This window comes from Mustela nivalis (genome assembly GCF_964662115.1).
Source record: "Mustela nivalis genome assembly, chromosome: 8".
Lineage (NCBI taxonomy): Eukaryota > Metazoa > Chordata > Mammalia > Carnivora > Mustelidae > Mustela > Mustela nivalis.
The window spans coordinates 142,918,988-142,933,949 of NC_139027.1; the positions used below are offsets into that span (position 1 = coordinate 142,918,988).

A 14,962-nucleotide genomic window follows, 5' to 3' on the forward strand; every position below is an offset into this window, starting at 1 on the left:
ACCCATGCTTATGTAGGGCCTCTCTGTTCATCGCAGCCAAGACTAACCCTAATCCTAGGTAACAATTCCAGAGAAACTGAGGCAAATTTCTCAGCACAGGGAAATAAGGCAGCTGCTCCAAGACCATGGAGTGCAAGCAATGACCTTCTCCTGGGGCCATGGAGGGGACAGAGGTGGCCTGCTGCCTCACTCTATAGCCTCTTCTACACAGAGCAGAGGGACAGTGCCAGGCCCTCTTGAGAACTCCGGGGCCTAGGTTACTCACCAGCACCCCCAGAGCTACACAAAAATCTGGGCAGGGTGGATTGTGCTGGCCCAGGCACCCCGGGCTCATGAAGCACAGGTTGCAGGTTTCCCAGAACAGCTCTAGTGCCCGTGGCCACTTGGCACCAGCAGAGCCTGGCAGGGGACACAGCAGAACAGTCAGTGCTGGGGGGAACAGAGATGCCACGGCAGCTGACCCTAGGCCTGCAGAGAGGAAGTCAGCCGTACCTGGAGCCTGGGTCAGCTCTCCCCAAAACCTGAACACTCCAGCCCAGAACTTTCTGGAAGTCTCACAGCACGAAGACCTCTGATGGGTGGCCAGGCCTGACAGAGGGCCAAGGGGACCACGAGCCTTGAGCCCCACTGAGGTCAGCAAATCTGGGCACCCACCTGGGGCAGAGCACTGCGTCTCAGCCCCTGTTCACCAATCTGCCTGCTCCACTGACCTCCGGGGAGGGCCCGGCAGGTAGAAAATCCCAGAGGGCGGGGGCAGCCATAGCAACCCGGACCTCACTGCGGCCGGCCCTCACCCAGGACACTGCAGGGCGGGAGACAGGACAGCTGTGCCCACCCTAACCTCCAGCCCCTCTTCCCACGGGGCCTGGGCAGTGGCTGGCAGGGAGCAGCCAGCAAGAGCCAAGGGCAGCAGAGCCGAGGGCCGGCAGCACCGTCTGCCTCTGCACCGGACCCACGTGCTTGAAGCTTGCACCCAGGAACCGGGTCCGCGTCCGGGATCAGAGGGCTCACCAGCCCCAGCCAGCGGCTCCCTCCCCGGATGCCTGCTGCTCCTAAAGGCAGAGGGAAGGGCCGCCAGCGGGAGCCTCGGCAGACTCGGGTCCGGGCCCGGAGCGAGTGAGCGTGAGACCCCATCTGAAGCCGTAAGCATGAGGCAGTGACGGACACGGACAGAGCCACGTACCTTGACCCTGAACCCTGTGTGTCCCACTTGTCCCTGCCCTGGGCGCACCCCCACCCCAAGACCCCACCAAGGCCCTGAAGACGGCGTGTAAGACGGAAAAGGCCACACACCGTGCAGGTTGAATCACCGTGTTTTACTAAGTGCACAGGTCCACTGGGCTTCCGGACAGGTCCCCGCGGCAGTAGAACTTCCAGGAACTTTTCACATGCGTCCCTGCTGCCGGATTCCACCCCTGAAGTCGCCGGGCAAACCCAGGCCAGGCCCCATTCTCGGGGACAAGTGTGAAGCGGACAGTGAGTTGAGAAGTTAGTGTCTCGGCTGGTCCGTACAAAACTAGAGTTCATTCCCTGGGCATCTATCCCTAGAAAACGGACAATGCGCGAGTCGAGGGTCGAGTGTGCGGTGGTGACACATTCACGAAACAGAAAGGCCCGGCGGCTGTGGTGCAGGGGTGCATACACGTGGTCGGAAGGGCACGTCAGTACTGAAGGCAAATGAAGAATTCTTTGGAGCATGAACAAAGTGCAGACGGCCAAGGCAGCAGCACGGGTGGGGGCCGCGGGGCAGCGAGCGGCAGGGGCAGGCGCGGGACGGGGTGAGGAGGGTCCCGGCGGGCACAGGGCCGGTTCCTGGTCCGTTGCCCGCTCTGCGTCCGACCATAGCGCCGGTCCCCTGGACGAGGGGGCAGGGTGCGGTGCCGGGCAGACGCCGGGGGCCTGGGGCGACCTCGGTGAATTTCCGTCCACGTGCATTAAGGCAACGACATTATGAAACCCAGCCAGAGTTGGGCATACGGCACTGGGGGGCCAGAACACAGCGCCACCCCCGGGGGCCCCTCCCCCTGCACCTGACCTGGGCGGTGCCCAGGCTCTTCCTGGCATCCTCTGCCCACCGGGTGTCGAGACCAGAGGCCCCCCCAATTCCTCCAACCTTACGGGTGCCTTTGAGAGGTGGACGGAGGGTCTCACCTGCCAGAGAGCGGGTCTTCCTCGCTCTCTCCACCCTGTTTGCTGAAGCCTCTCTCCCCACCGCGTCTCCTTCTGGGGTCTGCCGTCAGCCCCCCCCACAAGATGGCCTATCCAGTGAACCGTGGCCACCGCCCGTGCATGCTCCAGAGGCCACCAGGGCCCTAGCCTAGGCAGCTGGCTTTCCTGGGTTCCTGGGTTCCAGTCCCACCATGCCGCCTCTTTCAGGAAGTCCTCCCTGGCTGTCTCTCCTACTTAGGGCTTGGCAGGGGCCCAGGGGAGGGCAGCTGGCCTGGGACAACACACAGCCTCCCTGGTGCCGGGAGCAGCAGCCCATTCCTTCCGGGCCCCACCCAGGCCTCCTGCGCCTCGCCCAGCTTCAGCCCATCGAAGCAGGTGGCCTGAAGATCCGCTCCAGGGTCATGGAAGGCAGCCGAGGACGACTCAGGACAGCGTTGGTCGGGAAGGGAGCCATGAGCACTGGGGGCACCAGGGACACGGAGCCCCACCGGCTGCTCGGGACCCAGCCCCGCTGCTGGGGGCCCCCAAACCCTCCGCGGGCTGTCAGGCTGTCCCTCTGCACACCACGTTTATTTCAAGGGCTTGTGACATCGGAGGGTGGGACCCTGCGTCTTCACTCCGGTCTTGCAGCGTCACGTCAGGGACGAACCCCCGAGCCCACCGCTCTGTACATTATTTACAATTTGGGGAGAATACGAAATAGATACAAACATCAGCATTTCTACAAAGGCCTCCCAGGGGCCATCCACACCTCTGGGCTTCAAGAAGCGTCTAGAAACGTCTCAGGGCCGATTCCATCCACACCCGGCACAGGCAGGGGGCACCTGCTCTACGGAGGGCCCCTGAACGTGGGGCCAGTGGAGGAGAGAATGTCGCCCCCTTGGCTTCCGTGTTACTGTGTCGAATCGGTGACCACCGGGGGACTCCAGCCTAGTATGAGGGGAGAAGGTCAGTTAAGCTAAATCACCACGTTAAAGACGCCGACGGTGCCCGGCTGGCTCGTGTGCTCTGGACTCGGGGAGTAGGGCTGGCCACGGGACAGGTCACGACCTGCCCTAAGCCCGTAGGCTTCCACACAGCAGTCCCGGCAGGGCGGGCTCCCGGGGTACAGAGCAGCCCCCACAGGTGGGGAGGACAATGGGCCTTCCACGGGAAGGGGACAGGTGGACGGGCCAGGGGGGCCTCTGCCACGTAACCAGGGCCCCCCCATCCTCCAGGAAGGACTAGCAAGGTCATGGCTCAGAGCATGTGGACAAGAGGGAGATGCAGGGCCTCAATATGCCAGAGAGAGGGACAACACCCACACGGCCCAGGAGGGCAGAGGGAGGCGGCCAGGGCCTGAGGGTCACAACTGGACACCCAGAGCTTCCTGGCCCAGCCCACACCGTGTGGTGGCACACGGTGCCACACGGCTGTCCAGCTCCTGGACAGCTGCCGGGCAGCGGATGTGAGGCCTGTGGGACCCTGGATGGGGCCAAGGGGCCCCTCTGCCTGTGCTGCCCAGGAGCCTGGGCACAGGAGCACCTGTCACTCCATGTGTCCATTCCTTGGGGCTTGAAGTGGGCAGACCCAGACAGAAAGATCAGACGAAAGCCACGGGAGTCAGGAGCGCAGCAAGTGTGCGCGCACGCGTGTGTGTGCCCAGATGTGAGCACAGACTCCAGCCTCCCCCGGACCTCAGGAAACCCTGCCGCACCTGCCAAGGGTGACAGCTGCCCAGAGCCCCGCTCCTGTTACACGCGCCCCGCAGACGCCCCGTGACAGCACCGGCCTCCTCTTGCTCTTACCCCTCTGGAGGCGGGACCCGGGGTGCACACGCTGTCGGGCCTGGCTCTGTGGGTCCTAAGACGGCGCCTTTACAATACCATCTCTACCGCCTGTACCCGAAACCAGCCTTCCTTCCAAGGGGGCAGAGACTCCACGCAGGAGGCCTCACACACTCCCTGGATGCGGGACCTGCCGGCAGGCCGGCCCGTCCCTCCCGCTGCAGCCTGCGGGAGCCCCTGCCCCTCCGAGGCCGGCGTCCTTGGCTCCCAAGGGCGCACGGCACAGGCCCTGGAGCCCCCGACGACCAAGACCGGGCAGCAGAGGGGTCCCCGTTGCTGGCACGGGGCCAGAGCTGGGGACGGATGTGGCCGTGCCACCCCGTGGTTCCTGCCCTGCCAGGGGCCTGCAGCCCGAGTCCCCCGTGGCAGGAGGGTAAAGGGAGCTGAGCCCGGAGGCAGCAGCGACGGGAGGGCCCGCTTGCAGGGCCACGACACACAGGCCACATCAGGGGCTCGCGGTATCTGCGCTGGCAGGGACTTCTCACCACCGTGAGGCCCAAGGCCAGAGAAACACTGCCCTCAGGAACACAGTTCATCAGCGTGACCAGAGGTCCAGAACGCCTCCCCTCCAGGCCGTGGGGCCACGCACCTCCACGCCTGCCCCTCCCCAAGGCTGGGGAGGGGGTGTCCTCGTGCCGGGTCCCCGACACGAGCAGTGGTTCCCGACTCTGAGCCTTCGTCCTCCCGCTCTGGGAGCCACCCTTGGGCAAACACAGGCCCAACCTCTGGCTGCCCATCAGGCAAGGAGGTGCCCAGAGCAGGACCGGGGAAGGGGCAGCGCCCGCAGCCGTGGCCCCACCTGCTCAACAGACACGAGTCCCCAAGGAGAGCCGCGGGACCCCAGGCCCAGAGCCCGGGACCCTTGACACCGCTTCCTGCGCGCTTCCCAGAGGACAGGAGCGACTCTGTTACTGGCCGCTTCCAGTCCCACTCGGCGCTCTCCCCAGAGGTGGCTTTCCGGGGACGTCGCTCCATAGCGGGCTTGGCTGGGCCCAGCCCTAGTGCACACGAGGTCACCGCCTCAGAGAGCGCCGGGTGACCAGACCCGTGGTCCCCACTGCCAGATGCCCACACACCCTGACCGCTGAGGGCCTGGAAGGGAAACCACAGCTGCCGTCGCTGGGGCCACGGGGCCTGCCCCAGGAGAGATGGGGGTCCCTGCTCCTTGAGGCCAGGGTGGAGATGGGCATCCTTGACTCTCAAGAAGTCCCAGGCAAGGGCCAGGTCAGTGGAGAGCAGGTGTGTGGACGGTCAGCTCCAGTGGGGACAAAAGAGGCTTCCTACAGGAGAGAGCTGCTTGAACCCTGCAGAGGGAGAGGACCCCAAAGCCCTCAAGAGGCTTCAAAGGGTTTTCCCAGGGCTTAAAGCATCCCTGTCCCGCCCCGGTCCTGTCAAGGCCCCAGGGAGGGACCAGGGAGGCAAGACCCCCAGGGAAAGACCCCGTGTGAATCTGGTCACCCACCCACTGGCCCTGGGACCTGGAAACAGGAGCCCAGCCTGGCTGTGCCCCAAGCCACCCAGTGCGCTCCCTCCGCACGGGTCTCCTTTTAGAGCTGGTCGTGGCCTGGTGGCTGGTGTCCAGCCTGAGCAGAACAGACAGAACACGGGCGGCCCATCCCCAGATCTCCTGTGGCTGTGGGAGCCTCTGAGGACCCTCTTCCAGAGGCCTAGGGAGCAACCTGCCCCCCAGGAGCCCACGCTGGGAGGTGCTGGGGCCTCACCTCAGCCCTTCCCGTCCAGGCCAGCATCCTGGACTCGGGACTGGTGCAGACCCAGGGATGGGGGGAGGCGGTGCTGACCAGCAGCTCTCTGGAAGACGGCCCATCATGCACGCCTGCCGTGCAGGGACAGCGGGGGCAGGGACCGAGGGACAAGGATAAGCCACACTCAAGGGGACAGCCGTACCTCCTGCCGCCGCAGGCACAGGCCGTGGCTCCCTCCCCACTAAGCCTCAAGGCCCCGGCCCTCCCACAGCAGCCGCCCTCACCGGCGCCCTGTGCCTCCTCCCCACTGCCGGGGCCTGTCCTACGTGGTCACCCCCGCAGCACCCGCACCAACGGTCTCACAGTGGGCACGGCCGGCCGGGCTGCCCCTCGTTAGAAAAGAAACTCTTGTCAGCCTTCGCCACGTGAGACCCCCCCCCCCCCCCGCCTGCCGTCCCCCCCACAGGCCCCACCCGAGTCGCTCTGAGGAAAGGGCCCGGGAGAGTCGCGTCCGCACACCTGGAAGGCCGAGAGTTAGGGAGAGGCCGGCGGGCGGCCTCACTTCCGGGGCCCGGCCCAGCCCACGTCGCCGAAAGGGCCTTCCCCGGTGGCGGAGCGTGGCGGGGGCCCGCAGGGGGTGCAGAGGTCCGAGTCCGTGTCCGACTCGCCCTCCGCGATGTAGGGCCGGACTTTGGCGCAGGGTGCGGCGGCCGCACCGCAGCTGTTGAGGGCGTCCAGGTTCTCCTTGGACTGGGAGATGCTGAAGCCGCTGAACGAGCGCTCCAGCTCCTCGTGGTCCACCGACGGGATGGAGATGGACGTGTCGCTGTCCCGCAGGGCCCCCTCGTGCCTCAGGAACTCCGTGCTGGCCCGGGGGCCCCCGCTGTAGGCCGAGAGCGACCGCTCGTGGGCAGGAGGGGGCGGGATCCGCACCAGCGAGCCGGGGTCACCCACGGGGGAGGTGCCGTGGCCCTGGCGCGGGGGGCACTGCTGCTGCCAGGAGGTGGACGGCGGGCACTGGGCCGGGGGCGCCGAGAAGTTCTTCTGGCCCGTGGAACTGGCTGAGCGGATAAGCTTGATGATGCAGGCGCCCCTGTCGCCGTGCTCCCGGCTGTCCTCGGGGCTGTGGTACGGCGGCGCGGGCTCTGGCTCCTTGGCCCCAAAGTAGGCCTCCGTCTCCGTCGGGGGGATGCCCATACGCTGCATGTAGATGTTCACCAGGAAATCCAGCTTCTTCTCCATGGACAGGACCTACAAGGGGAGCTGCTGGACCAGGCCTGGCGCTCTCCGGGCAGGGGGGGGGGGCCCGGGCCGCGCCCGGGATGTGGGGGGCCCAGGCTGCTCCAGGACGTAGGGGGGCCCTGGGCTGCTCCTGGGAGGTGAGAAAGCCCTGGGCTACCCCCGCCCCCAGAGGTGCAGAAGCAGCAGGAAGCAGACACAGCAGCTTAGCCTCCGAACGCTCCCTTCCGTGTCTGGGCCCTTCGAGGAGCCCGACAGGGCCTGTCCTTGGCTCCCAGAAGCACGCCCCAAGTGCTTCTTACACATGGGCCCCAAGGACCCGCTCCCCAGAGAGAGCTTTGACCCCCGGAGCCCGTCTCTGCGCCTCCTACCTGCTTCTCCACTTTTCCCAGCCGTCCCATCATGCTGGGGTCCTCGGGCAGCTCCGCCTCGGCCGGGCCCTTGGTGCGGTCCTTGTCGGTGATCGCCGGGCCCCGCCCCACGATCTGGTCCACTCTGCCGGGAAGAGACCCCAGCCCCCAGCATGAGCTCGGGTGGGTGCGGCGGGGCCCGTGGCCCTCTCCTCCTGGGCCAGGCCACAGCCCCCCAGGTCCAGGCTCCGGGCTGAGCCCAGAGCTGACTGGGGGGCCATCAGGGTGCCAGGACAGGTGGACGCGGGGCACCTGGTCTCGCCCCGCTCGCTGAACCTGAGGGGCCCCCCTGCCGATCCAGTGGGCTGGCACATTAGCAAGGAGTAAAGTGGTGGGGATGGGCGCCTCGAGCCCCCCGGGTCCCCTCTCCCGTGCCCGCCCCACCCCTGAGCTTTACTCCTCCACAATGTGCCACGGGGTCCTCAGCGCAACGGGGGTCGGGGGCGGGCAGAATCCCACGTGTGCGGCAGGAACAGAAGCAGACATGACAAGAGCCACGGCTCCATGCACACGGGACGGGGTGGGGCACAGACGGACAGGAACCCGCCAACGCGCAAGGGAGGGGCAGACAGAGCCACTGCCAAACGGGGGTCCGTGAGTGCTTGCGTGGGGGCGATGTGTGCGTGTGAGCGTGTGTGCACGCGAGCCCGTGCGAATGCATGTGCAGAACGCAGCTGCGCTCGGCTCCAGGGCACGACTGGCGACAAGACACACAGGTTTTCTAGAGGGAAAGGGGACCCAGCACAGTCCCTGCGGAGCAGAAAGGGCCACCGGAGGGCTCAGAAGGGGCCACTGCTGCGGCGTGGGCTCTAACACTCGCGCCGAGACCACGGGCACGTGGGAACTTGGAAACAGAGACCCCGGCTGCCTGCGAGCCACAGTGCCGAACCCCCAGGCCTGCCGGGCGCACGGCTCTCCCCCGGGCTGAGGCCAAGGAGCCCCGCCTCGTCTCTGGCCCCAAACACATTCCTCGAGCTTTGGGGTGCAGGAGGGCATGGCTCCCACACCCAGGCAGGGGCCTCGACTCAGCGTCCTTCCACACCGACAGGCTGCCCTGTCTGCCTCTGGGGGGGAGTGGGGCTCGGGGGGGCTTTTCCTGCCGTTGCACGAAGCGGAAGGGGGTGGGGAGCCGCGTCAGCCACGGTGCAGCCTCATGCCCCGAGAGCCGCATGCGCCACGGACGAGGAGCGTGGGGGGGGGCGCTCGCCGCATGCACCACGGACTGACAAGGAGCGAGGGGGCGGGCCTCAGACTCCAAGCAGACCCGGGAGGGAGCGGGCGGGGAAGCGCTCTCTGGTGTTTCCGGGTGTCTGCACAGGCACCGGTGCTCAGCGCCTTCACCCCTGCCACATGACGGGCCGCCTGCCTGGCTGGTCCCGTGGGGAGCCTGGAGCTGCCACGGGGGCGGGTCTGGAAAGGGACGTCCAGGGGGCCCGGGCCATCCCTCCCCTGGCCTCAGGCAGAGGAGTGAGGTTAACCCCATGTGCACACGCCGTCCTTCCGGCGCCTTCTCTGGGTGACCCTGTGTGTCCTCTGGCTGCAGTGGTCCAGAGGCCTGGGGGGCCCTGAGAGCCACAGGACCTTTCCAGCTCCTGGCCTCAGGATTCAGCCGCCGCCCCCCGAGCAGCGCACGAGGGTGGTCCTGGGTGTCCAGGCTGCAACACGGGTGTCTGCGCTGCCCTGGCTCAGGCCTGCCCCCTCCCCCAGGGACTCCCTTCTCACGGAAGAGCCACCGGGTGGAGTCGACCCGCGTGCCGACCCTCAGCCTCACGGGTGGAAGTCCCGGCACACGGGGAGGGCGGGGCAAACACACAGTCCCTCCACCAGCCAGCTTGGCCAGCGTCCCTGCTGGTCTCCGGGATGCCCTCGGGCCCCTCTGCCCTCCTCCCTGCCCCCGGGGGCTCTGCTCTCCCCCAGGTGACCAGACCCGCTCCGGGGGCATAGGTCACAGCGGTCCTCTGAACCGTCCCAGGGAGGCAGAAGGCCCTGGAGCTTGAACTTCACTACAGAAACTTCTGCTAGCTCACCACCTAACCGTGCCCTGGCCTTCCTCTCTGCCCGTGAGCCAGGGCCAGCTTCGATGATGCTAATTCTGATGGTCGGAAATAAAGCTCCAAGGTCTCGGGCTTTCCCTGGGAGCCTCACCCAGTGCTGCACGCCTGGCAGGACATTCCCACTTATTCTTCACGGAGTTTCAAGGCAAGAGAAGCAACAGGACCTACTCAGATCTATGGAGCAGCCCAGGTCAGCCTGAGGGGAGGGCATCAGGGGAGAGCCCCAGACGGGCTGGGAAAGTCGCCACTAGCCACCGAGGCCCACAGCTCTGAACACACTGGATCCTCGTGGGGGCACCCCTTTGCTTCTGGCCCGGAAGCGTCCCCCAGGCAGACGCCACGCAGAATGTTCATGGAAAGGAGCTCCCGTGGCAAGCTTCTCCAGAGCCTACCAAGAGGAACAGCTCCAGGGCACCCTGGCCCGCCCCCCCTCCGGGACCCCGGGGGCACCACCTTCCCCTAGCGCTGCTTCACGGGGAGGTGCAGGACAGGCGCTGCCGTCATGTGGCCTGGGGCGAAGGGGGCTGGCCATTCCACAGAGACAAGGCGGGGAGGGTTGGCGTCCTGACCTAGGTGAGTACTGGGGTGACTCTCTCGGAGGGGCCGTGGGTCCTTTGGTGGGGTACTTCTTGTGCCGGGGAGTTGAAGGGGGTGGGGGGCCCACAATCATATCTATCCTGGCGAGCGAACAAGAAAAGAGACACCAGCAAACGCATCGTGAGGAGCACGGAAGGGGAATCGGCGGAGGGACGCCCCGCACGCGGCGCAGGGACCACCACGCTCGCCTGGCCAGGGCGGCGCCCGATCTCTCCCGGGCCCAGCTTCGCCTAGGACTGGGGAGCCGCGGCCTCACAGCTTAGCCCAGCCCGCCCGGGCCGGCCGGGGCGTGCACAGGAGCCACCGCCGCCAGCACACGGGCCCGAGGACGCCGGCCGTGGATAGCCGTGCGGCTCTGCCGGCGACGGGGACATCCTGGCTCCCAGGGCCCGTCTGTGTGGCTTTTCCAGACAGAAAGGGAAGTCGAGGACAGAAGAGCCTGGTGCGCCAAACCAGCCTCCCCGAGATGCGGGGCCAGGCCCGGCGGCCAAGACCCTGCCCTGCTCTCACACATGTGTGTGCACACTCCCACGTGAGCACACACACGGATCTGCACTGTCCTCGAACACTCGCAGGCATACTCGCTCACACACATTCCACAGATTGCACACGCGCAACCGCACACACATCTGTCCACACACACAGCACGGGTCTAGCTGGTGCTCTGGGGGGGATGGTAAGTGATGGGTGTCCTGGCCGTAGCCCGTGTGGAAGAAGGGGTCACCGCCCCGCCGGCTCCCCGCCCCACAGAGCAGCTGCGGGTGCGGAGGGACCCCTGCCGGGCACTCCGCTGCAGGACTGGAGACGTCCCCCACAGCAGGCGTTCACGGGCCTCCCCAGAAGGAAGACTTCCGTCCCGCCGTGGGCTGGGGAGCTGGATGGACTTACGACTGCCCCTCGACTGGCCGGACCTTCTCCCGCCAGGGCCCGGGATCCCGGGGGCAGACAACCTACAGCAGCCCAGTTTAAGGGACCCGGGCCGGGGAGGGAACGTTGGCAGAACCGTGGGACCCACTTCAGGAGGGACCCAACAACAGTCCCGTGGGCTCCTCCCAGACCCTGCACACACATGTCCTCACACAGGCTTGCTTAAATGTGGCGGGGGTGCACAGCTGTGCGCACGTGTGTACTTGGGGTACTTGTGTGTCATGGAGGTAGTGAGTGCATGTATGTGCGCACAAGGCTGAGAGTGGCTGTGTGTGCATGTGTGTCTGTGTGTCCGTGCATACACGTGTGTGTCAGTCCGCGTGCAAGGGTATCCATACGTGTGTGCCCGTGGGGGTGCACCCGTGTGCGCCTGTGCCCTGCGTGTGTCCACGTGCATATGCGTAGCTATCTGTGTGCTGGCGTGCGCGTGCAGGGAAGCCCAGAGTGAGCCAGCGGCCTCGCGCGCGCACGGCTGCCTGTGAGCAGAGCACTGCGCCCCGCCATGCCGCAGCCCTGCTTCCTGCCAGGGGAGGGGGAGCCCCGTGCGAGGCCAGGGCGTGGACGAGTCTTTCTGCTCCATGGGGCACCCTTGCTTCCCGACAGGGCTAGGGACCCTGCATCCTCATCCCCAACACACACGCACGCGCGTGTGCACACACACATGCACACGTGACACGACACACGCAGAGGCACATGCACACACACACGCATGCAGGACATGTGCACGCACGTGTGCGCCCGGCACGCACACACACATGCGTGTGCACACACGCTCCCGTGCGGGCGACCAGATGCCTGGAGACGTGCGCTCACGTGTGTGTGGTCACACAATGCGCATGTGCACACGCGTGTGCGGTCACACGACGCCTGTGCGCACGGGCAGCGTGAGGGCACCCACACATGCACGCTCACCCCCCACAGCGGGGGCGGGAGGGGGAGGCGACACAAATCGTCACACAGACCACACGAGGACACAGCAGGACGCCCGCACAGGGCCGGCACGGGGCTGGGGGTGGCAGCAGGCAGCGCTGACCACCGTGTCCCCCCTCTGCACCCCCACGCTACACCTCACCCCATACTGGCCCCTGAGAGACGCCACTCCACTGGGGCCACACTGGCTTTGGCCCAGACGGACCCCAGGGCCAGGCAGGAGGGGTGCTGTCTTGCCTGGACTGCAGGTTTTTGATGCGGGACAGCATGTCCAGGTGGCCGGCCGAGTACTGCTCAATCACGTCCATCACGTCGTACGGCCGCAGGCTCTCTTTGAACTTGCGCTTGGACACCAGGAACCGCATCACACTGGGGGAGCACGGCCGTGAGCCCTGGGCCGACGCCTGCCCTGGGCCCTCCCAGCGTCTCCCAGAACATCCACCGGCTGCGCTGCCACGGTGATCCGGCCCCACCCACCTGCCACGGTGATCCGGCCCCACCCACCTGCCAGATCCACAGGCCACGCCCAGGCCCGGGGTGCAGACAGACCCTCGCCCCGGGGTATGCAGGGTGCAGACAGACCCTCGCCCCGGGGTATGCAGGGTGCAGACAGACCCTCGCCCCGGGGTCTGCAGGGGACAGCTCTGACAGGGGCGGGTGCGCGGGAGCCATCACCAGCTCCCAAAGGACCCAGAGCCCAGGGACAGAGACCGCACCCCTCCTGGACTCCGCAGGGAGGCCCCTTGCCCTGGACACTGGGTGCCTCACCACACGGCCCGGATGCTGACTTTGAGGCCCGGGGTCAGATCTTCCGTCACAAACTCGCAGTTGCAGCTCTTAATGTCTTCTGCGATGTCTTCCCCGGGGAGGCTCGCTTCTGGGTGGAAGGACACGGCCCATGAGGGGCTGAGCTGCGCCAGGGGACCGACGTCAGGGACGAAGCCCCGGGAGCAGCACCCTGCGCTCTGGAGGCCCACCCTCTGTCCCGCCGAGGCCCCAAGAGAGGCCCACGTGATGGCTGAAAAGTGGACGGACGGGCAGACCCATGGCTCCGGCCGCAGGAAACAACGGAGCATCAGCCCGCCAGAAACCGGCGTGAAGCCTGACGGTGGCCCGGCGTGGAAACACCTGGAAGCAGGTGCACACAGCATGTGGTTCCACATGTGGGAAATGTCCAGAACAGACTGGCAGTGGCCAGGGGTGGGAGGGACTGCTGGCGGGCACGGGTCTCCTCTGGGCATGGAAACCCCTAGAACGAGAGAGGTGATCTGGGCTGGGCTGTGAATGTGCTCACGGCCGCGGAGCTGCTCGCTTGAAAGCGGCCGCTTTCATGTTACGTGACTTCACCTCAAAAAGAAGAAAGGGAAAGGGAAGCTGCTACTCAAAGAGGCTACAGGGCCCCGAAGGTGCCCGGCGGGGGGCAGCTGGACCGCGGGAAGCCCGCGGCCTGACCCACCTTCCGAGTTCTGCCGGGACGCCGCGCCCTTAATCCGGAAGGCCTGCCTCGCCCGGCTGCGGTCCCCAAAGCTCCAGCTCTTCGGCACCTTGCTCGGGCTGTCCTCCAGACTCTGGTCGGCGCTGGGAGACCGCCGGACGGTCGGGGCCTGAGGGGACCCCTTGCCCTTGGCAGCCACACCTCGGGGGCTGGAGAAGACACGGTCTTTCAAACTGACCTTCTGACTGCTCCCACGAGGGCCGACAGGTGGGCGGACAACACAGAAAGACAGCAAGAGAAGTCACTCTGGAAGGAACGCGCACACCCCACTGTCCGTTCACCGCGGACGCCTACACGTGGAGGGGGTGGTGGCGGGGACACAAGGAGCGCAGGGGGTGGGCGCTCCGAGGGCCACTCAGGGACTCGGCCTGGCTGGGGAGGGGTCGGCGGACACTTAAATCACTTTCGGTGTTACGGGAAGGTGCCAGGGTCCTCTCCACACGGTCCTGTCCGGTCTCCCTCTCCAACAACGTGCCTCAAACGCCGTGCAGGTACGGCTTCTCCCTGCACACCTTCTGTGGGTCCCGCCAGTGGTTCCCCTGCCCGCCCCTCCACGCCCCATCCCTGCCCGCGGCAGCCTCTTCCCCTGCCGCCTGCCCCAGGGTCTGGAGGCCAAGCCCCAGGAATCACCCGGAGGAAGGGTCTGGGCCAGGAGCGGGAGCCTGGGAATCACGGAGGGGGCAACTGTTCCTTGTCAACTCTGCAGGGCAGACCTGTCCAGCCCTCTTGCCCCAGGGCCAACACAGGCCCCACACCCACACACAGGAGGTGTCTGGGGACCGCAGTCCCACACCACCAGAGACACAGAGTAGACAGGCTCCCTCTGCCAGCCGCCTCGCAGGAACAGACCTCTGGTCCGAGGCCACAGTGGGGGCAGGGAGCAGCGCTGGCTGGCCAGCCGCAGCCCTGCCGGGGTCCCCAGGCGCCCACCCCCGGGCCTGTATCTCTTGGAAACTGTGAAGTCTGGCACCCTCTGGGCCACAGCCAGGAGGCAGGAGGGGGTCACGATGGTCCGGGAGCTGGTCAGGCCCAGGGACCTGGGGGCCACTGGCCAGTTTCCACTGTCCACAAGCAAGGCTCTTGTGACCTGCAGACCTGCTCTCACCCAGCCACAGGCAGGAGCCGCAGAACTTCCTGAGACAGCCTCTGAGGCAGGCCCTGCGCTGCCCCGGGGTATGGGACAAGCTGCCCGGGGTCTCTCCTCTCACTGGGAAGCTGCCATCACGTGCTGACCCCTCAGACCTCGCCAGACCCCGCTGTGGCTCCCCCAGGTCAGCCGCCTCCAGCGGCCCCAAGCAGGACCCACAGCCAAGACAGGCCCCTCGGACGGCGCAGATGTGAGTGGGCCATGGAGAAGCGGCCAGCGGCCTGGTCTGTCCAGTCTGGACACTGTAGTCCCTGCCGCCCGCCCCGGGCAGCCGAGATCATCTGTCGGCCGGACCGAAGGCCTCGTGGGGTAGCGAGAAAAGGTGGAAAGGAGCCCCCAAGGGCCGGCAGTCGGCCTCGGTGTGCGTCGCACTCAGGAGTGGGGTGGGCTTCCGCTGGCCCAGCTCACTGGCCCCAAGCTTGGAACAGATGTGCCCAGCACGAGGCCAAGAATGGGCAGACAGGA

The 14,962-nt window shown here is 66.7% G+C and overlaps 1 protein-coding gene across 13 annotated transcripts in view; it reads right to left on the minus strand.

Moving 5' to 3' along the window:
• Positions 1–1,295: 1,295 nt before the first annotated feature.
• The window catches only part of KCNQ2 (potassium voltage-gated channel subfamily Q member 2), a 52,242-nt gene continuing 38,575 nt past the window's right edge, over positions 1,296–14,962 (minus strand). For 3 of the 13 annotated variants that reach the window (XM_082746445.1, XM_082746438.1, XM_082746446.1), the window contains 7 exons: positions 13,312–13,535; positions 12,624–12,732; positions 12,093–12,224; positions 9,971–10,078; positions 7,309–7,432; positions 6,218–6,949; positions 1,296–3,099 (listed from right to left, as the gene is read on the minus strand). In XM_082746445.1, the coding sequence (XP_082602571.1) occupies positions 6,257–6,949; positions 7,309–7,432; positions 9,971–10,078; positions 12,093–12,224; positions 12,624–12,732; positions 13,312–13,535 (1,390 nt within the window). In that variant the 3' untranslated portion in view covers positions 1,296–3,099; positions 6,218–6,256. Of the gene's footprint in view, positions 3,100–6,217; positions 6,950–7,308; positions 7,433–9,970; positions 10,079–12,092; positions 12,225–12,623; positions 12,733–13,311; positions 13,539–14,962 lie in introns of those variants that run through there. The other 10 variants (XM_082746443.1, XM_082746444.1, XM_082746450.1 and 7 more) reach the window with 7 other exon arrangements.